Consider the following 24,969-nt stretch of genomic DNA (forward strand, 5'->3'; position numbering starts at 1 on the left):
AACTTGAGACTTCCTGTCACATAACCTCACCAAACAGGCTTCCCATCTGCACACAAATGTCAACATGTCTAAAGGCACCACAATAACATTTTTGCCACATAAATGAAAAAAGCACCCAACCAATCACAACTGTTGACTTTTTTCGCAATGGGTTAAACATTGCCTCACGAATCTGTGCCCCAAAGCAGAAACCTGCACCCTTCCTTCTCAGACTTCCACACTGTTCATCTTCTCCCTTTTTTCCGCCTCCTCTCCTACCTGAGTTTCATATATAGGCGTTAACCAGGGGAAAGTCACATCAGAAGCCAGCAGAGACCTCTGCGCCCAAGCTGTGTCATGTGTCATGTCTCCTGTGGGAAAGCTTAGGAGAGTGGCCCTCTGGAGGTCGCAATTGCTTACCTGGTCACTATTACCAGCTCAGAAAAAAAAGACAGCGCAGAAAAATAATGTGTTGGTATACAGTTAAGTAACTTCTACAGATCTGTGTCAACTTCTGGACAGTTACAAATGGGTACCATTATAACTTTGAGGACAAAAACAACAGGAATAGGTTATATCTGAGGAGAGAAGAACTAAACAGAGGCCAACCACAGATGTTGGAAAGAACACCGGTGACCGCTTCGGGTCTGGTAATTAATCTAAAATCTAAAAAAATCTGGGTTAGATTTAAAACTATTTTTTTTCCTGCTCTGATATTTTAAAGCTAAAATTTATAACTTTAAAAATTTATAACATTAGTTAGGTTTTTGTTTTTTTGCCAAACCAAAAATACATGAAAATCACCAAAAGTAATACTGTGATCAAGGCGCAAGAGGGAGGGGATATATGTATATGTGTAGCTGATTCACTTTGTTATACGGCAGAAACTAACACACCATTGTAAAGCAATTATACTCCAATAAAGACGTTAAAATACCCAGGCGATAATACTACTACATATACGTAATGGGATTGGTTGTGACAAATAAAAGAGTTAATATACATTAAAAAAAAATACTGTGATCAGCACAAAACACCTTAGTCGGAAGAATGCAAAAGGGAACCTCACAAAGGAAATCTTCAACAGATTGGAGCAAAAAGGGAAAAAAAAAGAGAGAGAGGGGTGAGCCTCAATCGAGCAGTATTTACTAAGTCAACATAATTTGTTGACCTGAAATCACTGTATCATGCTAACTTTTTGTTCCAATTATTTTTGTTCAACTAAGTGGCAAAGAATTACTTCCAAGTAGATAGTTTATTATTCACTTAACCTTACTAGCTAATACCATTTTACCCAAACGGATTCATTATTATAAAATTTTCTTGGATTTTCTGCTCCACTTAACACCTCTGGGAAGCTACTTTCAAAAATCAGATCAAGTGACCATCATGCTCTTAATCAAATGTTTGTTCAGAGTGAAAAACAGTGACTAAAAATCCCTTAATAACAATGTGTTTTTATGCATCAGCATACCAACTGGTAATCAGCAAAAGGGCCCATCTTCCAGAGACTGTTCCATCTAAATTCAAGGCAACCTGCTAAAAACATGACAAGTACCCTAAAATGTATCCTGTTCAGTCACTCACATTAATATATAACCATGACAGTAGCGTAAGCACATGCCTAATTACCAACTAATTTATACTTGCTAAACTGCTTTTTTAAAAGGCACACAGAGCTATCTGCCTTCTAGAATTAATTTGAGCTATAAAATATGACTATCCATTATATTAAAAGGAAACATATTACTACTTTAGGTTTTGCAGCACTTAGTCAAACTGGAAGTGTTATTTGCAGTCCAATATAAATAAACAGTGGCTTACCTAAGTTAAAGACTTTATACCATCAATTTCTCTAAATTACAGGCAAGGAACAGATGCTCAAGCTCTGCGTGTCTGGAGTTGCATCAGACACAAGTCTTCTGAAACCATTTTGAAATATACTTAACTGCATACCATGCTAACACGTAGTATATTACCTACTGGTAATCTAAAGACGATTCGAAGACATCCTACCTCTCGGTTAAAAACGGGTCTAGTTCACAATTATGTGGAACACAACAGTCTCAAAATAAATTCGGTAATTTGCACCTGCTATGAAAACAATTGTAAGAATGACATTTGAGGACTGCCAGTGAAACACTCCATGAGAATCAGAAAAATCCACAATAGATAACTGCCATACATCTCTAGAACATAACTGTTATTCCCCTAGACGTTTTGTTCGCTGGTCTATAAAACATAGTAGTACAAGAAATCGCAGTGGTTAACAATAACAAAATGGAAAACAAAATCTTGCTGTGGGCCTGCTGGGAGGAAACCGTCATTTCCAAGTCTGCCTTAAAGTTGAACTACATTTTGACAAGCAACATATTTTTAAGGAATCCTTACGAAGAGTGAACAACATGCATGTTTAAAAGTGGAAATGATACCACTTCACAGCAGTGGTCAGAGGGCACTATGACGACATCACACGGCTTTTAGAACAACCTTCTACAAACTAGTTCTTTTGTATAGTCTGGCAAAAGCAGTCTGTTCTTTTGGGGATACTCCTTGGGTATTTAATGGCATTATTTAAATTCAACAGCGAGGCTGCCTCCTGATTTAATGTCTTCATTAAAGACCTTCATTTGCCCTTACCTTCCCCAGGACAGCAGCTACCTGTCACCACCGAGGTCCTCACTGTGATTTATCTCTATACACAAAGTTAGAGTAGTCTGCTCTGTAAAAAGGATAATACTTGTTCATTGGTATTTTTACTTATTTTTAAAGCAGACCCACTTAACACATTTTGGGGAATGCAAAGGGGGAAAATGATCTGTTCTAATCTCCCATTCATGAATGAGCAGATGCCATGAGGTTACAACAGAGAGAAAGGAATCCAGGATAAGGAGCATTTCAAGAGCTATGGCCACACTTTAGTTGCAACTGTCACACACAAACAGAGAGCTTCTAGAGATGATGTCTACGGGATAGAGAGAGAGCACAGTCACTTTAGTGCTGAAGAAAAGTAATCGCTTGGTTCTTCTGAGTGTTTATGTTGCGGGCAGGGGGCAGATAGAAAGAAGCCCCCAAACCCACTGCTACTGACGTTTGAAGATTCCTCAAGGACCACAAAACTGGAATGGGCATTAGAAAAACCTAAGGCAGTCTTTTCTTTCTTGACTAACAAAACCAAAGTCTGCAGAATCCTACTGAAATGCCCAAGGTCACACACCTAGTTACTGATAGGACTGGGCATGACTAGGATTGCAAAGATCATTTAAGGTGTTTGTTAAATATTTCTCATTCTGATAATGACGATCTTTCTAATTTATTACCTTTAGAATTTATCGTCTTTTCCAAAAGCCAAGAAAGGTAGATTTGATCTTCCTCAAATTTCTGAAATAACCATGAGTTTGAACTTTCAAAGCAGGAGACCATCAGGTTCCGTCCAAAAGGGTCAGGACAGAGTAAGCATAAGAGGGGGAAAGGAATCTCTTGCTCAGGATTGTATGTTTATATGTTACAAAAAATGGAGAGTGAGCTGTACCCAACTTTAAACGTGACTTTTCCCTTCTAAACAACTCTGGCGATCAATAATCATAATAATAACTTCCTACTACTCTGTAACACTATGGGAGTTAAGTACCTCCAGTGAAATTTGAATAATAGTCCATTGACTGTTTTAGAAACAGGGTACCAACTCAGGAAAATATCTTAGGATATAAGAATGCATATTGTACGGTAATCTAGTTGTTGCTATAAATCCTATATTTTGAGATGCTTCTCTGTTCCTAATGTACCCATTAGAATCACTGTAGATTTAATATTGCCATCTACAGCTTTTACTATAGAAATATACTATCATTTGTTCCATCTCTATACCATTTAAAAAGTTTAGCATTAACTTCGATAATTTTCATGCTGATGAAACAGCCCTCTTCTTTTGTACTTAAAAGGTATAATTCTTTACATTTTAGTTAGTGAGGCTGGGGACCCTCTGTGATATGTGACTTTTCACATAAAGAAACTGTGATCAAACCCATTAGCTCCCTGGGCCAGATAACATTACAGCCACAGACCACAACCTCCCGCGGTTAACTGGCCTGAATACTCAGGCAGGGGTCCTGGAAATGAATCCCATAGCCCCATAGTTTGCATCTGCTTATGAGACAGGGAATTAAAACTTCTCTAAGTGGATTACAGAATCATTTTCAACTAGCACAAGTAACCTCTGCCCTGGGTGAAAGGAATGAAAAAGAAAGAGGAACAATAGTTTACAATTAACTAGAAGAAGCCTATGTAAATTAAAAGGAAAGTGACAAAGCACAGTCCTTCTGAGCTATTTATAGAATATCTAAATGGTAAAATTATATTTAAAGGGCTTGTTTCTTCATACTTTTACAACGTATCTCAGCAGGATCAATCTTCACTCTTCATTTACCCTTGCATTTACACTGAGCCAGGTAAGATTTACATGACTTCAATAAAAGGCATCGCGTTTCAGTAAACATTTAGTAAAACAGCCAAAAAGAAATTCTACCAGAATGAAAATCTAGAGTATCATCTGAAATGAATGTAAGGACACGCATGTCTGCATATTCGTTTGCACCGATAATTTTATCAGTGAGGAGTCTTGCAGAACAAGGGGAAATGTTTGCAGGGTATCTTTCTGCAGAACCAGCAGATTCCCAGAGGAGGCACTCAAGTGCTGCCGGTTACAGCTAGATCTGCTCTGCTTGTCAGAGGCTGAGGAGATGGTCACACACAGGATGCTGATCACACGCCTTCCTTGTCCTCAGCTCCCCTTTATCACCCAATTTAGAAGCAAGTGAGTCCTTCCTGCTAAGGAGAGAAGCTCCCATCACTATCCCTTTGCAATTAACAAAGGTGCCTTAGTTATTTTAGAAGTTTCTGATACCACCAATTTAAGAGAAGGCTTTAAAGCCTCCCAATCAAGTAACAAACCTTTTTGCATGTGAGAGAGAACCATGATGTGATATGAACTACTAAGGCAATAAATGCAAAACCTTATAAAATCGAAGGAGGGAATCACTGAGGCATAAAAATTCACACACTGAGCAATTTATGGCAGTGAATTTATGGCAGTGAATCTTTACAAAAGATTCTAAAAGATCTGACAAAGCATTGGGCTTGGCACAAAATTCACTTCCTCACATCAGTATACATTCTGAGAAGTTTCTATCAGCTTTGCCCTAAACAAAACAAAACTAAACTAAACTAAAATGCTGAATGATAGGGAGACCAATAATGAAATCACGCCTTAGGAGACACAGTGGGTGGATTTTTAGATCTAGGAAGGCTGAACAGTGGCCGGCTCAGGATGCTCTCCATCCTCTCGCCTTCACTGGATACTGAAAACTAGAGTCAATTCAAGGGTAAACCGCAGTAATGTAGATGCTTTACAATTACCCTTTTATAAGAAAGGGAAAAGCTCTGTGCTATTAAATCAGTAAAAGTGGACTTAAGAAGACTTGTGAGCCTGTCAGCTGATTGTTAACACAATTCTAATGACCTACTGCAGCCCTTAATCACAATATCTCACGTTGTAAGTGCACAAATGCCCTTTTATTAAGGCTGCAAACCTTAAGGACTTTTAGCAGGTTGATGGTCTGCTCTGATGATTTTTCTTTCCACAGACAGGCTTTCACAGCTAGCTTTACCAGATAAGACTATTAAGGCTGGTTGCTACCTAATTGCTTCTGCCACTCTACTCCACGTTAAACACTGATATAAGCCAGACTTCCACAAAGTTGCCAGTTTGACTACCTGCCTCAATTCTTTAGCATTTTAATTCATACTGTCCCAAATAGCCCCAAAATGAAGAAAATGATTCTTAATATATTGCCTTTTACATATAGTAACAAGAAAACAGCTTCTGTAAACAAAATCTAACCAGTTCTTCTGGAAAGAAGTAAATTTGGTGAGTTACTGAAAGGTTTCCAATGCAATTACTTTCTTCCTCAGTTCTTCACTACCAACTTGTCTTTATAAAGACACACTTAAAACTATTTAGATGTCGCTGGCAGTGTATCAACACAAACTTTCCTTTTAAAAAAAATGGCTACTACTGCCCCTACACTCTTAAAATACACATTTTTGTGCTGTTAACCTGATTTTTTTAAATGCATACTTGTCACATAGCTCAAGCCATATGTTCACATGTTACTTACACTTTCTTCTATTTTTTCCCAAAAAGTTTTATCTACTTTTGTGTGAAAACTAATCTGAGTACCTGCCTGATTACAGGAATTATGAAGGCGAGTCTTAAAGATGTTTCACTTAAAAAGTGATCCAATAAAGAGAAGATATTTCTTGCAAGGTAAAAGGCGTTTTAAGTATGTTCGTGGTTCAATTTTCAGATCTCCAAAGCCTTGAGACACCCAATCCTTGATGGTTTCTTCACAGGTTCCCATCTTCCCACTGCTGGGTGAATTCAGTGCCAATCTCTACTCACCTGAACTGTATCTAAGAAATCCGTAAGATTAACGATCTAAAACGTGAAGCCAATAAAGACAATAGGTTCTTCCTCGTGCATCCACGCTGGGAGGCCGAATACCCGCAACCAGCCGTGGACCAGGTGTGCCCACGAAGTCCACCAAGCATTCAGAGAAGCAGGGCGCCCTTTGAACGACGCACGCCTTGGGTACAGCCGGGCGGAGGGGAGGCAGGATGCCTAGTAGAGGCCAGCCCTGCGGATGCCCGGCAGCAGCAGAATACTAATTACAGGAAAAAGCAAAGCACCCTTAGATGAGCTCCACCTTTCCGAAAGGTACACGGAGTCTACGCAGATGGTCAGCTGGACTCCCGCACGCTCAGGCACACACCCCTTTGCAGTCTCAGACCGCGGCAGAAGCTGGACGCCCCGCCAGCGCGGAGTTTTGCCCCTATCCATCCCAGGTCAAAGCAGGGTCCCTCGTGCTCCTCTTTGAGGAGAGCGGACCAGATTGCGTGCACCGCTTCACCTGGAGAACGCTGCGATCTGCTCTCTCCCTCAACTCGCCAACTCGCGTTGCACCTGGTGTCCATCAGCACCGGCTTTCCGGGCCCCGCGCCCTAGGCACCCCCAGCCCGCCCTGCCCGGCGGAGCCGCAGCTCAGGGCCACCGAGCAGTAACTTGGGGACGCCAGGGAAACTCCACACGGATCCCCACGCCCGCCTCCCGCCCGCCGAAGAGTCCCGCTTCCCCAGGCGCACGGCGAGGGCGCGCTTCTGCCCGGCGGCGCCTTCCCCGAACCCCCAACTCACCTGGGGGCTCGCTGCCCTCTCCGCGGCGTCCGGCGCCAGCCACCCGGGCGTTGGCATCCGAAAGGAGGCGCGCTCAGCAGCCGGGCGCCCGCGGGTGCCTCGGGACCCAGTGCGCGCAGCTGGGCGCACGGGGCGGACCCGCGGCGCCCGCTCGGCACCCGCTGCGGCGGCCCGGTTCGGGCGCCTGTTCCAATCACAGCCCTCCGCGCGGGGCGCGGGGCGCAGGATGCGGGGTCCCTGTCCGGGCCCCGGGAGGCTCAGACGCCAGGTCCGGAGCGAGCGGGCGCGCGCGTCCGGAGAGAGGGCGAGAGGGCGAGTGGGCGGGCGCAGGAGAGATGGAGAGGGCGCGCCGGGGCCGGGCCAGGTGGGCGGGAGCGGAGGAGGAGCGGGTGGTCGGCGGCGGGCGCCTGCAGACAGCGCCGTGCGTGGCAGGACCCGCGAGCTGCTGAGACTCCAGCACCTCCCGGAGCCCGAGTGAGGGCTCTCTGCAAGGAAGCCGCTCCGCCGCCGCGCGCGCACTCTCGCGTGCGCACCCCCGCGCTTCACTCCTCCGCCGCCCTCCTGACAGCTCGGTGCAGACCGAGTCCTTCGCAGGAAAATCCAGAGGATCGGTGAAAGTAGGAGGGGCAGCAGCCCATCCATCTCTCGGCGAGGTATTTGCATCGGCAGCGCGGAGCTGGAGGCGAGTTTTGGGAATTTTTTCCAGCGACCTCCCCTCCCCCCCCGAACCTGTCGCGGAAGCCGTGATCAATTGAGCTCCTGAGGCATGAAGGCAAAGTCATAAAACTAATCAGAACTTACAGTTTTCTTGCGTGATAGTTTTGCCCTTTCAATCTCCTCGGACTGCTCTAGTTCTACTTTCTCTACTTGCAGACAATTTCCTCCCCTGCTGGGCTCTCTAATGCAAAACTTCCGAGGCGTGTGATTTACGCGCAGGGTGGGAGAGAGGACCCTTGCGAGGTGGGGAAGGGGCTCTGGTCTTTTTTTTAGGACGCGCCACAGCCAGTAGAGTTGAGCACGCTTCGTTTTCCTTTGCTCTGGTGCTTGATTCAGGCTGATGACGAGATGGATGTTCTGTCGTAGGGGTTAGGAAGGTTGAATAGATCATTTCCAAGCGCATTCGTTTTCATTTTTCTCATTCTGTCAATGGAACTTGCCCTGCGTCTCTCATCCATCCTTAACAGTGATTCTCCAGATACCGGTCATGTGGGCACAGGCTCGTCCGTGTAAGCACCTCTGCTTTCTTGCTCACTCGGGCACACTTGCCCTCCCCCCAATCCAGCTCCTCCTGTCCATTTAGCTTGCATTTTCCCTCTCATCTAGTTAGTATTTAAAATTGAATTCTATGCTAATAATTCTAACAGCAAACCTTTTTAAAGCTTCTATTCCTTTCCAGATACCACGCATGCTATGCTATTTACTTACAGTTGCTTCATTTTAAAAGTTATATCTCCAGCCCTAAACCTCTCCAGCTCCAGGTCTGCTTGGATGGCCATTTCACAGTCCATTTCCATTCAACTGTCAGCCATCACCCAAACTCGGTACGTTTAGAACAGACCTCTATCTCCGCATAGGTACCACCTTGGATTTCCCAGTATGTATTTCTCTTTCAGCACCATCATCATTCTCCAGGTAGCAAGACATTAAACCTTGGCTTCATCTTTGAGGACTCTGACAGGATTTTCTCTGTGAAAATCCTCAATTATTCCAGCTAATATTACACAATCTAGAACTTTACATTTTTCTGGTGGCCTTACATACATCTGTCTTCCTTCATCTAATGAATTTGCTTCTGGGATGGGACCTATCCTTATAATTGTTCTGGACCAAACGCTTCAGGAAGGCAAAGATTGATATTCAGTATGATTAACACACAGCACGTGTTCAACCCTTAGCAAATATTCGTTGAATACAGAAGTGAATGTTTGTATCCCATCCAGCATTAACACAAATCTGAGCCCACCGACCTGTTTGTAACCAGTTCATTGACTGCCCGGACCTTTCATCTGTAAGAGATGGTGTGTGATCAGGAATCAGGTACTGTACCATATTTATTTATTATCTTGTTCTAATCAATGGCCACCACATAAGAAAGGGAAAAAATTGGAGACCTTTTTTTAAAACGATATTTTGGTCATACTGTTTCTAAAATTGTCCTCAATTGTTTATCTTCTTGTGCCTCTGCATAAATATTGATCACCAGTTTGGGCTTCCGTCCTGAACCAGATGTTTCCATGCTACTTGCCTTCCTTTTTAAAAAATATCCTTAAACTATAACCTTGACACAGATTCTAGAAGGGGTGAGTTAACCAGAACACTAGTTCTGGTCGGTTCATCACAGAGGAAGGTCGAGGTTCTTCTCCACCTAGAGAGTACAGTGTAGAAGGCAAGGGTAAGAACAGTGGATGCTTCACACAGTAACTGAGGGACACCCTTTCGTTTGGGGAGGTCAGGGATGGTCTCTCTCTGAGGAAATGGCACTTAAGCTGAGACATGTTGATGAGAATGAGTTGGACTTGAGAAGCTCTGAAGGAAAATGGCCTGGACAGAATAAACAAGGACAAATGTTTGCAAAGAAAAGAGTTGGGTATATTTGAGAAACAGAGAACGCAGCACAAGGGGGAGAATCAAGAGGGGTTATGTTGGAGTGGTGGGCAAGGGACAAGTCTCGTAGGGCCTTCTAGGTCCCTGGATGGTGTCTGTATTTTATTTTTAGGAGGAAGCTCAACATTAGGAATGACAAATAAAGGAATTGCTCCTCAAGTTTACACCGTGGTCAAGTTCAAGGACAAGACATGTTTTTTTCTATCCTTTCTCCTCTTGCATCCTTTTTTTTTTTTTTTTTTTTTGCGGTACGTGGGCCTCTCACTCTTGTGGCCTCTCCCATTGCGGAGCAGAGGCTCCAGACGCGCAGGCTCAGCGGCCATGGCTCACGGGCCCAGCCGCTCCGCAGCATGTGGGATCTTCCCAGACCGGGGCACGAACCCGTGTCCCCTGCATCAGCAGGCGGACTCCCAACCACTGTGCCACCAGGGAAGCCCTCTTGCATCCTTTTCCTACAACTTTTGGTTGATTAAAGAACCTTGTTTTCTTAGAAACACAAATAAAAAGTCACTGTACTAGATAAATCCCAAGATGCTACTGAATGTTTAAGATTCCATGAAATACAAATGTAAGTCATGGACTTCCCTGCTGGTGCAGTGGTTAAGAATCTACCTGCCAATACAGGGGACATGGGTTTGGGCCCTGGTCCAGGAAGATCTCACATGCAGTGGAGCAACTAAGCCCGTGCGCCACAACTACTGAGCCTGCGCTCTAGAGCCCGCCAGCCACAACTACTGAGCCCATGTGCCACAACTACTGAAGCCCGTGCACCTAGGGCCTGTGCTCCACAACAAGAGAAGCCACTGCAGTGAGAAGCCCGTGCACCACAACTAGAGAAAGCCCACACGCAGCAATGAAGACCCAATGCAGCCAAAAATTAATTAATTAACTAATTAATTAATTAAATTAAAAAACAAATGTAAATCATAACTGCATATGCTTGTGAAATTTCATGTTGCCATATAATTTTCAACTTTATGTTTTACTATTTCTATTCTTATATATAACAATCTTTTACAAATCCTCTCAGTTGAAGGTTTCATTTCTTCACTGTCACTTAATTCTGTACACAAATTTGGTAAATGTCCCCCTTTCTTTCCTACTTAAAAAAATCCTCTCAATTTATTTTCATTCTTCATTAAATCAATAAAATCACCTGTACCAGACCTGAATTTTGGAGAAGGAGGAATTAAAAAAGGTCAGAGAACTTTGCCATGATTTCTGTTGGTGTGGAAAAGTATTTCTCTACATGTTTTATCTCCCAAAGCAGATTTGGTGCAAGTACAAAGTTTCTGATGAGATTGCTGATTCAATTATATTCATATTCATTCCATCCTGATCTTACTCTAAAACCAGAGATGTGGCTTGAGTATCTGGCAACTGAGGGCAGAAAAAAGCTAATCACTGAGATCTGAGTACTTCTAGCAATTCTGGGGAGCCCTGGGTAGGAAAACATAGATGTAGCAGAAGGTAACAAGCAGTTACATAAGGCAAGCTCTCAAAAAGTCGGATCATTTATAGTTTCCTGTAACAGTCTCTCCCAATATAAACGTGTGGATAATAATAAAAATGTATCTTCATTATGTAATGCTTAGAATTTTCCTGAGTATGTCTATATTCTTCAATCTATTTCATCTAATTAAGTATACTTCCATTTTGTAGAAAAGAAAGGACTTCGTAGGAGAGATTTCTAGCTCTCTACAGTCATTTACTAACTTGGTAAATATGAACCCATACTGTGTGATCCTTAGTCTAAGGTTTGAGAACACAAAGATGAAGATGTAGTTCTCATCTTCAGGAACCTTCCAACCTATTGCAAAAATAAGAAGGTGCGTACATCTCCATGCACCGCCATGAGCACTGTGATCAGGTGGACACAGAATGTCAGGTGTAGAAGCACATAACATGACAAAAAGTATCGAATGGGAAGAGAAGATGTTTGGATTGTACCGTGAGAGCAATGCGAGAGCGTGAGGAGTTTTACGAAGGGAAATTATGATGATGAATGTATGAGAAAGCAACACCCTGGCAGCCTTGCGCACTGAAGGTGAGGAAATGTTTAGGAAATTACTGGAGAAATCCAGGTGAGAAAAATATTGGCCTGGACTCTAGTTGTGGCACTAGTGTGTGAAAATCCCTTGCATGTAATCAGAAAATAGAAATAGATTTGAAGATTTCTTGAATGCAGTTAATAACAGAGCATAAATGATCACTGAGAGAAGAAAGATGTGTGCCTAGGATTAGCATCGTGAAATCACCCCTCCCCCGCCCCTTGACCGCATCTCACTGGTGACCGTGCCCCTCGCAGTTGCTAGACTGAACAAATCCAAAGTCTGAGATGATACAATTTTACTGCTTAAGGTGCTCTCAAGGGCTGCTTGTTCATTATCCAAGCAGTCAGTCTGTCCAAAAATGAATACTTCCTTGGAGAGTACACTACTTAGTTAAAGGGCCCTGAATATATTCACAGAGCAAGGTCAGCACGCAGTAAGTTAGAAAAGGCAAGGTTGTCTGTTGAGGAGGAGGGCAACAGAGCCACAGTAAGAACACAGGACTAAGGTCTCATTTAAATCAATAAAAGTGCCAAGCATGGAAAACCTTGAAAGCATAAGTAAAATGAGAAAGAAAAAAAACCTCAAAAGTCCTTTGCGAACTCACATATCATAAGGTAGGTGCGTCCCAGTGGGTGGTACTCAGATTTCTGAGGTGATACAATGATGCTCATGGACCAGTACTGAGGTTGCCATTCACTTCAAATACACAGTACAGAGAACTTCCACAGCGAAGAATAAGATCTATTGGTTAAACAGAAAAACAACTTCAGACATTTTAAATCTGCCTACCTGTATATCTTATGCTTTAGATTATAGGTAGCACACTCCTTACCCCAACTATTTAGAAAAAAACCCACAGAAAGAAAATGGGAACAAAATGACCCATGGAGGGGTCAGAAAGCAAGGGTGAAGGATTCATTTTTCCCCTGTTCTAAGCAAAGGAAGTTGCCCAGACTATCTTTCCAGAATCCTCCAGATATTCAAAGCTTCTTCATGGGGCTTCAGAATATCTGAGATATTGTGGGTCATTGGTTACCATTTTAAAGAAGTAGAGCTTCCTGCTGCTACAAGTCAAATTTCTCAACATTTTCTTTCTGACGAACAAACACAAACAGATAAACATCTGACTTGGATTTGGTATTAAACGCCAAAGCAAGGGAACACTTAGTTATTTAAATAGAGTACGATACCACTGATGTGCAATTGTATCTCTGGAATTACAATAGTTGGAACACAAATTACTTTTTAAAAAGCGGCTCAAATCAAAATTGTCAGAAATAATATAGCTAGGCCTGTGCTGTCTCTTGAATTATAGTTGTTCCATAAAAGCCTTCTAAAACCATCGGAGAGAAAAGCGCTAATGCAAATTCCTGCTAAACATTGCTCTATCACTCTGTAATAAACCAGAGAATCTTCTGGGAAAAAAAGTGGATTTTCACAATAAACTCATTTCAGAAATATTTATTGAGTGTGTGCTGTCTGCTGGGTTTGATGCCACAAATTGCAGGAACTAAAAAGGAAAGTAATGCCAAGGCCCCACGGAATATTCCAGGCACATACAGAACTATAAAAAGGGGAGAGATGAGGCTAAACTCAGTAAGAAAACCATAAGCATCGAGGTATGGGATTTGAAGAAGGAAGACACTTGTTACTGGAGGGTCTTAAAAGCATAAGCCAATATGACCTTTCACCTGGGTCTTGGACAAGACTAGGATATAGACAGTAGGAGACGGCAGAATATCAGGAGAATATTCAGAGAACCTCAAACAGTCTCCAAGGAGCAAAGGGATTTAATAGGGGAATGTTTTTGTTGTTTACATAGAATGGGATTCTTATACAGAATCCTCTGCTCACCTAGACAGAAAGAGGGCTCCCTAAGCATGCGTTCACTTGTTCAGCTTGTGCCGGGACACTTTCTCTGCCTGTGCACTAACCTGATTGTTCCCTGCATGCAGACTCAGAGAGCTGGCTTGCCCTGGGTTTTCCAGGTTTTATAGCTGGTGTCACTAAATTATATTTAGCACTCTCCTAACACACATAAAATGTGCGTGTAGGAATGACCCTACTTCCAGCAGCTGCATGGAACCAACGGTACAGCTCTCTGGAGTATGTGACTGAGGCTAAACTCATATTCAGAAAGCAAATCCAGGAAGGGAAAATATAAGGAAACTATATACCTTAGGAAGAAAAATTAGATGAAATGAGCCAGTTTCTACAAAGGAAGGTAAGCATGCTTAATAAAATACCGAGGAACCACCACCCTAGAAGATACTTGTGGTTAAGAAGAGCAGTAGTCTTTTTATGAACTTGAACTACTCCGATACCAAAGGTGATATCTCAAGTAGTCATTATCTTTTTGAACTGCAAGTGATTCCACTTTTCACTGTTAGGTCTGAATGATTAAAAAGGGGAACCAGCATCTTTCCTTCACTTCATTCCCATCTGGCAAAATGGTCACTCTACACCCCAAATTAACGAGGGCCTCTCACTACAAGAGAGTAAATAAGAAAACTAACTTGATTGAGACAGATGTCATATATGAGGACCAACATAAACAGACCTTATGGACAAAATAAGGCATGATATTTTCTAACGCATTTGTGTATTTGTGTGAGAAAAAATTGTGCTGGAAATGAATCCTCATTATGCCACATTTATTTAGTTAGGGCTTTTTACATTTAATGCTGACAGGAAAATGTTATACTTCTCGTGAGGAACTTAAAGATTTCCTTCCAAATAAATCTGTGGTTATGAATCATGGTCTGAAAGGGTTAATGGGCCTCAGTAAGCAACTGAATTACCACCAGTCACGGAGGATAATTGGGCCCCATACCTTATGCATGAAATGACCTACATAAGACACCTTTGATGACACTTAAGCATATTCCCTCATTTTCTCAACGATGAAACTGAAATTCAGGAAGGTTAAAGGGATTGGTTCATCATCTCATGACAAACTCAAAGTAGGGGAATAAGACGCTAAACCCAGTAATGAAAGCATGCTGGCTGGTCCGCAGGGCAACAGCCAATGCAGGATTCCAAAACCCCTAGACATGTAGACTTAATTATTTGATATTTTGCATGTCAAATATCAAGAAGGATTTTTTGGTTTATATTTCATAGCTTTTCTAAGCATGAGAAAAGAATTTGGTTGTAGCCATTCTCATTTTTAATTTGACTTTTTTATAGCTTGGACTCTAGTGGATTTATAATGATTAAAATTGAATATATTTTCACAAATAATTCTGTAGACGTGGCTTTCCATCACGCCTTAAAATTTTATTTAACTACTAATGTAAATCATAATTCTCATTCTTAGAAGAATAAGAATTGAATGAGTCTGTCGCTTTAGGGGAAAAAACTCCTATATTTTGGAGAACTATAAAGTCAAATGAATAGCTCACGGCAAGAAAGTAATTTGATGTTAGAATCCATATTGATGGATAATTCAGTTCCTTTTTTGTATGAAATATCAAGTAGTTCCACCCAAAAGTGAAAAAGCTAAATAAGTTTTTAACCCATAGTTAATGAAGAAAAATAGCTCTATTACTTGTTAGAAAATTATTAGGTATTCTTTAACCATTTAAATATTTCCCTATAGATTAAGACAAAATATATCTTTCTAAATTTATGAAAGACAGCTCCTTAACCGACCTTGCAAATTTGACTAATTTGAGTGTCATGTGTGAGTGAATACATAACAGAGCAAGACAAAGTTTTAGGTGTTTTAGTTTGTTTAACCAAGAGCACTGTAATCAGTGCTCCTCTGATTACATCCAACCTGCAGACAAGTTGGGCCCATATAGTGGTTTTGTTTGTTTGTTTATTATTTTTATTCATGTCTTCCAGTATTTGTTATTGGAAGATTAGACACACATATCTCTGTTTCTGACTTCTCTTGTTTTTTCTGTATTTTACAAATGTTCTATCTATATACATGTATTTTTTTAAAATTTTATTTTATTTTTCTTTTTTGGCCGCGCCGCACAGCTTGCGGGTTCCTAGTTCCCCGAGCAGGGATTGAACACAGGTATCCGGCAGTGGAAGCACAGAGTCCTAACCACTGGACCACCTGGGAATTCCCTCTGACTTCTCTTCTACACACTGAAAATCTGACACACTTACAATTTCATATTATAAAGTATGACTAATGTGAGGCCTCTCTGTTCCTTGAGATGGGCATATACACTCCATTTCGCCACAGTCAGCTTACTCCTCAGTGTAACAGTTGCGCCTTTGTAGGTGTGTCAGTTTACAATCCCTAATACTGAAGGTAAGATATCTTAGTCTCCTTTCACTTCTGTAAGAAAATACCCTAGACTTGGTGGCTTAAACAACGAACACTTATTTCTCACGTGTTGTCTGGGGACTCCATGTGTGAAATCAGGGTGCCGGCAGGTATGGTTCTGGTGAGAGCCCTCTTCCTGGCTGTAGACAGACTGCTTCTTGCAGTGTCCTTGTGGCCAAGGGGAAGAGGTCTATTCTCTTCATCCCCTTATTTGGACACCAATCCCATCATGAGGGCTTCACCCCAAGACCTCATCCAAATCCAATGATGTCCCAAAGGCCCTGCCTCTAAACATCATCACACAGGGGATTAGAGCCTTAACATATCAATTTGGGGGGAAACACAACATTCAGTCCATAGCATAAGATATGCAAGTAGGCAGATTTCAAAGTCTAAAGATTTTTTTTCCCATTTAACCGTTAGACATAATTAGATCTTGTTATTCTTGTGCGTGGATGTTATCTATACAGTGTATTCAAAGTGAATGGAAACCTCAGTACTAGCACAGCTGCATTCTTATATTACCTGGGAAACCTTAATACCACCCACTGGAACACATCTACTTTATTATATGTGAGTTGGCAAATGGCTTTTGATTTTTTTTTTTGTTTTTCATTTTACACATGCTATCAAGGTTTTCCATGCTTGGCACTCATATTGATTTAAATGGGATCTTAGCATTTAGATAAATCTATTAGAATAGTAATCTATTAGAAGCAAGAATAGCAAAATATGAATCATCCCATTTCATGAAGACTAGTTATGAAACACTCAAGTAATTTTGGCTCCCCCTGTCCTAAAAGGATGGTTTAGATGCTAATTAATACCCAATTTGTAAGGATTCCTTTCTTTGAAAAATATAGTTATTTCAATTATGCCCAGCATATGCTTCCATATTTATAACACATGATCTTTATACAGTATTCCTAAATTCTACTTTTTACACTGAATTTGTTTTGTTATTTTTACTTTTGGCTTAAAAATGGAAAAACTTGCTAATCATTAATGAGAGTCATAGGAGGCATGAATACAATACTGTAATTTTATCTTTACTCGCACATATATGAGCAGATTCGGAAGTATAATAATGCAGTTAAACTAAAAGCAATATTTGTACAGGCTTTGAAGCACAAAATTTTTAATTTGGAGATATAATACATTATACCCATTTAAACTAATACGTTTAAAGAGCATTTTAAACAATTATTAAATATATCGTGCATGAATGTACTGTGTTGGTACAAGAATTTGAGTATCAAAGGACCCATTATGTTTTTTAAAGAAACGTATAAATTCAGATATTTTCAGAAGTATTTATATCTCTTTTTTAGGAACATACATCATAATCATTGAAATCTACCCAAATCTATCATTCTCTTAATAGACACAGATCTAAATCTTTAGATTTTTCTTTCTATATATTTTTTCAAAATTGTGTGAAGGATACCAAAAACATATATCAAGTCAATAAAAGTTTAGATATTGGAATTCATTTTCATCTGTTGGCTTGTTTGTTTTAAGAAACAGAAGACGGCAGGAGGCACACACATTATCAGCTGCATTGTATCTCATGTGTATGAAAGGATGTCATGGTAAAGAGTGAACAAAATTGCTCTGAAAAGTATCTTGCACAAAAATCAGGTAACTGTTCCTATATAAATTACCTAAATTTAATGCTTCCTGCAGCCCAAAGTTAGGGAATTGGAGTCAGATGAACAGATCAAACTCATGGGAAAAGACATAATCAGTGTGAAATATTCATTTTGACCAAAAAAAAAAAAGAACCTAACAATTGTTCTCCAAACTGTCTGGAATTAGGATAAAAGTTAGTAAGGAAGCTGGGAAGTAACCGTTGTGAAAGAATGCAAAGCATACAGTCTCTCACATTTCTGATTAACTGAGCTTAAGATGGAGGTATTGAGAGAAATAACTTTTCCACAGTTCTTTAAGTCCATTAAGCACTAATTGGGAAAGATTTTTTTTTCTGGCAGTGTCATCAGGAAAGAAGAGGAGAAAACCCTTGCTTCCTACCCGTTCTGACAGAAGGCACAAAAGGCCTTAACTGTGTATGGGGGAAACATGCCCACGCTCCTTTCAGTTGAGGGCTTTTATATTACCCCTGTCAACAGGAACTCAGTCTCCTTCTGAAACTTATTGTCCCCGGCTAAGACCCCTGTGAAAGGCAACAGATGTTGCTAAGATTATACCAGGCTGTCCACTATCCTGTTTCATTTTTCAAGGAAGAAAATAAAGAAAGCGAACGAGAGAAAAGAGACCCAGCCTTGCTTGACATCCTTGGACCGTTTTGCACTTGGGCAGATCTGTTTGCACACACTCTGCTGGCTGGGCAGAAAAGGCTGAGCCGATTCCATTCAGCTGGAGGTCACTCCTAACACGGTGTTCAGTGGGTCTCATGTCTTTCACACAGAGCAGCTGCCTCTGACTGCCAGAGCAAATTGAGGTGATTCAAGCCACCAGCGGGGCATAACTATAACTTCCATTCACTGGGAAGGGAGGGAAACGTTCAAAACAGACCAACTGGGGTTGCTCACAATAAACCGTAGGATTTGATTTGACACATTGGATATTAAGACATGGTCATATTGAAAAGTAGGCCATAATGACAAGAAATTACAAGATAGTTATGTGAGTGACAATAAGGAAACACAGTACTTGGGCATTTATTAAGTTACACCTAATTATCAAATGCCCTATATTTCTGGGTTTTCCTGACACTTGACGAATTCTCACTGTCACCTAGATAGATAACAAACTCCTCAGGTGCACTTGACACACAGGGAAGGCTGACAACATTTATAAAGCAAAAACATCCATTGAAGCAGGAAGTGATTTGAAGCAAAGTGATGGTTAGGCAAAGCTGGATAGATCATCTTCCGATTTAAGCATAGAATTATATGAGCAGTTTAAAACTAATAAGATAGACTTATTCCAAAAACAAAGCAGTAAAGGAAAATATGTTCAAATAATAATAGAAATTAATTATATAAAAAGCAGCATAAATTGGTATAAAAGATGCTATCATTTTTAAACAGGGCTTTTGAAATGGTTAAACAAAGAAATTTTAAAAGGACATGTTTCAAAGAACCCATATTTACTTTAGAAATAAAATATCCCTAGTCCATTTAGTAAGATAACATTAGGCAAACACTATCTAAGAATAGATGAGTTTCTTTTTCTTCTTTGATGTAATTATATTCCTTAATTTACTAGCGTCGATTCCATATTTTTGAGTTCCCAACATGTATTATTGGGTTAAAGTTCAGGATAATTATTCCCTAAGGCACATTCAATCCCAGACCTCCCATTCATAGGTAGTGGTTAGATTTTTATATGTTGGAATTTTTGCTTCAGAATATTTTTCTTCTTATCCCCACTAGAACTGCAGTTATCAAGAACAGGTAATATTCCTTGTTCATATTCAAAGAACTTAGTAGAGAATTTTGCGTAGCATACGCTCTCAGTCAGTAAATGAATTATGTTTAAATATTAATTGAAACTACTTTGGTATATAAGACATCACAAAAAATAAACGAATACAAATATATGAAAGACACTACACATTTTTCCAGTGTCATAAAACATAAAGCATATTTTTTCAAACAAGGTAGTCACCTCCTAAATTACAAAGGGCAAATTGTTTTGTCAGTGAGAACTCACTGGCCTGGACACTGGCCTTTAAGTGAATTCCACGGTCATTTAAATAAGGATTGGCTCTAATGTTTCTGAAAGGATGATCTAAATTCTGAGTGGTATTTAATACTGAGCTCTTCTTCCATGCGGCCTCTATATTTTGTTTCTATGTGTAGCCCTTTCCCTGATTGGCAAGTTATATATTCTTCAATTCACTCCTTCCCTAATATATCTTATGCCAAGAAATTATGTCCCTAAAGTCTAGAATTCACATGGCTTTTGGAATTTGGCCATCAGTTCTTTTGATGGGTTAGATGCAAATAGAAATATTTCTTCAAGATATACATGCTGTGAATAATGAAGATGGGGAATGATAGAATGGTATCTCTGTTTGGGAAGTTAATTACCCTGCTGATACCAGTGCTAATAGCTCCATAACAAATATAAATTCAGTGTATTGATCTGCTGGAGTCCAGTCCAGAGGATGTCTGGTAATACAATAAAATTTACAGTGAAATTAGCAGCAAGGAAGTTATTTTATGACTATAAGTTGTCATAGAAAATCAATAAAGACGTTTGGCATAGGGAAAATGGAGCCAATGATATATTTAAGAAAAAAAGTAGTTTATTAATGAACCTCTCAAACCACTGGGGGCAATATCAACTATAAATAGAATAGTGTTTCAAAAAAAGCAGGTGACCTGAAAAAGATGTATTCAACACTCATAAGTGCTTCTTCTTCTCTCTCTTTTTAGAATAACATTCAAGGATTAACAACATATTTAACCTGTGTAACTCTAGGCAACAGGATGTGAATGAGAGAAAATGATCCTAGAGGTAATTAGACATTCGTATGAGGGAGAGTAGCACGTGCAGTTACAGTACACTGGCTGGATAGAATCGCACCAGCTATTCCTCCTCATGCTTCAGGGCAGGAGCTGCTCACCAGATGGGTCAGGAAGATACCCGCCCCCCTTGGTATAGTGTTGTGAAATTAAGTGTGTTATGGGAGGTTTATTCCTCTTAGTGCAACATCTGGCACTGGCCACTGGACGAGATGTACCCTCCGCTCAGGATAGTAACTCCTCTTTTTTCTCACTAAACTATTGCTTACGCCAGTTGAAGACATGATCTTTACCTTTACGGCATTAACTTCAATTCTTAAAGAACTTTGAGTTTTCATTGAACATCCGAAGGGAGGTTCTTTGAAAGTAGTTCTCAATTATTACTGAATTTGTGTTTGTCTTTGTTGAATCAATAATAATAATGGGAACACAGGTAAAGGATGAAAAAGATCTGCCATGTCTATGTAGCCAAGACTGGCAACTGCCCATCAATATGGATCTTTCTCTTATTTGTGGGCATTTGAAGAGTGTGCATTTGTCAGCCTGCCTTGAGCTGAAAAAGGTCAAGGTCCCAAGCACTCCTGGATGGAATGTGTGTGGGACTGATGTGTGTGAAATTTCACCTCACTTACCTAAGGGGAAAGCCCTGCCTCTTCTCCTCTACCCTCCCCCTTCCCAGGTCTGAAATGACCATGTCCAGGGTCGTCTTGGAAGCTGAGTGGTGTTGACTTAAAAAAAATGCACAATGTGACAGTTGCGAGTTAAGTTTTATTTGGGGCAAAATGAAGAATTTAGCGCTTTTCTGTGTATGGGAAGATGCGAGAGTCTGGGTTCACTGAAATCATTCCTCTGATGTGCACCTCAGCTATCTGGGGCCAGTATCCGGTGTTTTCACTACCTGAGTTTCCTCAGGGCTCACCGTAGGGAGTGGCTGCTAAGATTGTAGGTATTCTTTTCGGCCCTGAATTTCCTCAGGGCTCACCGGCTCAAGCTGGAGGGTTGCAATTGTTGATGACTGTGACATCCTTTGTTTACTGATATGGCAGGAAATCTTCCATTTATAAATATTCCATTCCACTTATAAATATTCCATTTATCAGAGGTAAACATGGCAGAGCCCCTGTCGGCCCTTGTCACTGGATGGTTTTGTTGCTCAGAACCTATCTTCCCTGAAACATTATCTGAAAGACAAATAAACTTCTATCTTTTTGGTCCGTTGCCTTTTGAGTTCCCTCCGTTATCGCAGTTTGCCTACCTTAATGCATCAGCAATTTTTATTTTCACACGTTCTGTGAAATTCAGAATCTCTAAATAGCTATAAGGAAGCTTTCATAGGAATTCAGAATCTCTAAATAGCTACAAGGAAGCACAGTATAAGTGTATTTATTCACTTTTAAAATTTAATGTCTGAAAATGTATTAGATACATATAACATTCAATTTAAATACATCCTACCCAATTTGTTTAAGTATCTCCTTTTTAAAGTCTTTTCCCTTCAAATTTGCTTCTACTAGACTGAGGTGCTCTTTTAATCCCATCATGAAACTGTACAGGTCTAGGCCTATGTTGAAAGTCACTAAGATTGGAAGAATCTTTATTTCAGGGAAATTGTAGTACCTATGTTAGAAGCCAAGATGCAGTGTACGCAACTTATTTCTTGGCTGTGATCTCTATGATTTACGTTGTTGGAGTCACTTATCCTGGAGCTTCTCTCTTTGGATTCGATCTTAATAATATATATTATAGAATCATTGCTATTGTGATCGAAAGCAACCTCAAACATGGAGCTGATTTTTAAGCAGCAGGAATTTGCTGTTGAGTTTAAAATTGTTTTCCTATATTTATTCAGTCACATGTATATGTTTTAACTTTAATTAATTCTATTTTAAGAAATTTAAAATGTGCTATTTAATTCCACATGATTTATAGCAGCTGTCTCCATCTATAAAGTGTGCTCAGACAAATCTTTTCCAGCCAATGAAGTCAGAACCCAGATATCTATCCTGCTTACCAGGGACTTCAGTTTGACTGTTCCTGTCCCTGCTTACCAGGGACTTCAGTTTGACTGTTCTCAGTGATTCCCCAACCAAAGATAATCAGGAGGGAAAGAGAAATCCGGTGTAGAAATAACACAGTAGGAAGCAGCAACTCTGGCATCATATTGGGTTGGCCCAAAAGTTTGTTTGTGTATTTCTGTAACACCTTATAGAAAAGCCTTAATGAACTTTTTGGCCAACCCAATAGATATTATATATATTTTATTATATATATTATTTTATACATATATATTACTTTATAAAATATACATTTTCTCTCTACTAGAGCCTTGTGTAAGCCCCTCTGATACTCAGAAATATCTAATGTTTCTGCTCTCCTCAGAAGCTTATGGCCTGCCAGTAGGAGTCTTCACTGTACAATTGCACAAGTCTACAAGAATTTTGGAAAGGTTAAAATGACTTTTTGAAAAGACTACCATTAAAAATCAAGTGAATACAAGAAAATCCAATTAGTACAGAAAATTATAAATAAAAAGTAAACGTTTCTCCACCCTTTTGATTCCCATTCCCTCTTCCCCGCTAGAAAACCACTTTTAACACTTCGACAATTTTGTATAGACCTGAACTTCACTTTCTCTCCTTAGGGAGTAGATTTCCTCACATAAGACACAGCAAATACAGAATAACCTAAACATAGCTGAGATTGCCAGGCCTGTAGGTCACCCTGAAGAGTGAAGTCGGCTTGTGCTCTGGCATGCCAAGTGCAGGAACCGTGGGGAGGTGTCCCAGGAAGTTTTGAGAAGGGTCAATCTTAGATGACAAAGAGAAAACTGTACCTTTTGATACAGGTTCATGTTAGATTCGCAAAAGAATCATAACGTAAATCTCAAGTTTAATCTCAAGATTGGTCCGGCAACCATATACCCTGGTTTTCCCGGAATGACCCTCTTCTACACCCATTGTGCTATTCTGTGCTCCGTCTCACTCTCAAATGTGATCTGGTATTGAACTCTGAACTATACGCTCACCCTGGCTCTAGGACAGTGTTGCGTGCAACATGCTACCATGCAGTTTATCTAATCCTGACCTTCGCTTTGCCAATAGTGGCAATTATTGACATTTAATTAAGAAAAGTTGCAATCAATGAGATGTTGGGAGTCTTAAAGACATTCCTATCTGTCTCCCAAAAGCTTCAGAGGGAAATAGCCTCATATTCTTCATAGTTCAAGGGTTGGCTCTAAGTCTAGGTGGCTTAGAAAGCTGATTTATCAACATACCAGGAGCAGGAGGGGTCTCCTGTTACCTGAGCCCGAAAAGGATGATGCAGGCCAGCTTATCAATTTATAATGAGCAATCTAATCGGAGAGGCAACCAGACGCTCCACCTGCAAGCATGCCACGGGGGAAGCCACACTATAATCAGGCTGTGACTTGGTGAGTATGACGTCAGAATGAGGCTTCTTAGTTACGTGATTTAAACGTGTAAAGGCATCCCACTAAAACAGACTCATGCGCACCTACCCAAACAGCTTATTATTTGCTACCGTGCTTCCATTTCTGACTAACCTCTCTTATTATTTTACTTCTCTAGATATGTTAATCAGTTTTGTTTAGTTTTGTTCTCCCAAGCCCTGTCCCAGAGCTATTGTCATCTCTTTAAAATGGCTTCACTGATGTTTAATGCAATCCATCAAGTGCCACGGGGTGGGAGAGGGGGGGTGTTCTGTCCGCTTCTGAAGTCCTTTCTCCACTAACCTCACCCAAAGCAGTGCCAGAACTCTGAGCAGAAACATTTCCCAGTGGTTGTGAGACGGAGAGATGGAGGGTCATATCTCACATAAAAGCCCAATAATTACAGTCACTTATTTTTACAGCATATGAAAATTAGGCTGTCACTTAGAAACAAGCCTGGCGTCGGAGCGAGGGGCACCTGAAACACTTTTGACAAACAACAGCAAGAAAAGGAAAATATTAACAGTTAGTGAAAGACGTTATAAAAGATCGTCATCATCAGAGTGTATAAGAGCAAGTGGCTTCTTAAGATTGATGCAGGGAATGTGCACACGAATAAGGATCTGCTCTATTGGCAGGAACTTCCTTTCATTCTCTGCATAGTATTATATCACGCCATATCCTGCCACACGGTAAGTAAACATTGGTGTTTTATTGGCAGACAGTGTACGTGGTGCATTTTTTAAGTTGTAGCATTTGTTCAAGAACTTCTTTTGTATTTCCTAATAAAGTCTACCTATAACATTGATGCCTCTATGATTCAATTACCTTTTTCTTTAAATCATTATA

At 40.4% G+C, this 24,969-nt stretch overlaps 1 protein-coding gene across 3 annotated transcripts in view; it reads right to left on the bottom strand.

Moving 5' to 3' along the window:
- The window catches only part of CDH7 (cadherin 7), a 188,720-nt gene that overhangs the window by 115,355 nt on the left and 48,396 nt on the right, over positions 1-24,969 (bottom strand). Inside the window, exon 2 of one of the 3 annotated variants that reach the window (XM_067698880.1) lies at positions 12,493-12,629. Coding sequence is in view for 1 of the 3 variants with exons in the window: in XM_067698879.1 (XP_067554980.1) it covers positions 7,231-7,287 (57 nt within the window). In the remaining 2 variants the exon portion in view is untranslated. Of the gene's footprint in view, positions 1-7,230; positions 7,376-8,031; positions 8,440-12,492; positions 12,630-24,969 lie in introns of those variants that run through there. The other 2 variants (XM_067698881.1, XM_067698879.1) reach the window with 2 other exon arrangements.

The sequence above is a fragment of the Pseudorca crassidens genome, chromosome 12, assembly GCF_039906515.1.
Source record: "Pseudorca crassidens isolate mPseCra1 chromosome 12, mPseCra1.hap1, whole genome shotgun sequence".
In the NCBI taxonomy this organism is placed as follows: Eukaryota; Metazoa; Chordata; class Mammalia; order Artiodactyla; family Delphinidae; genus Pseudorca; species Pseudorca crassidens.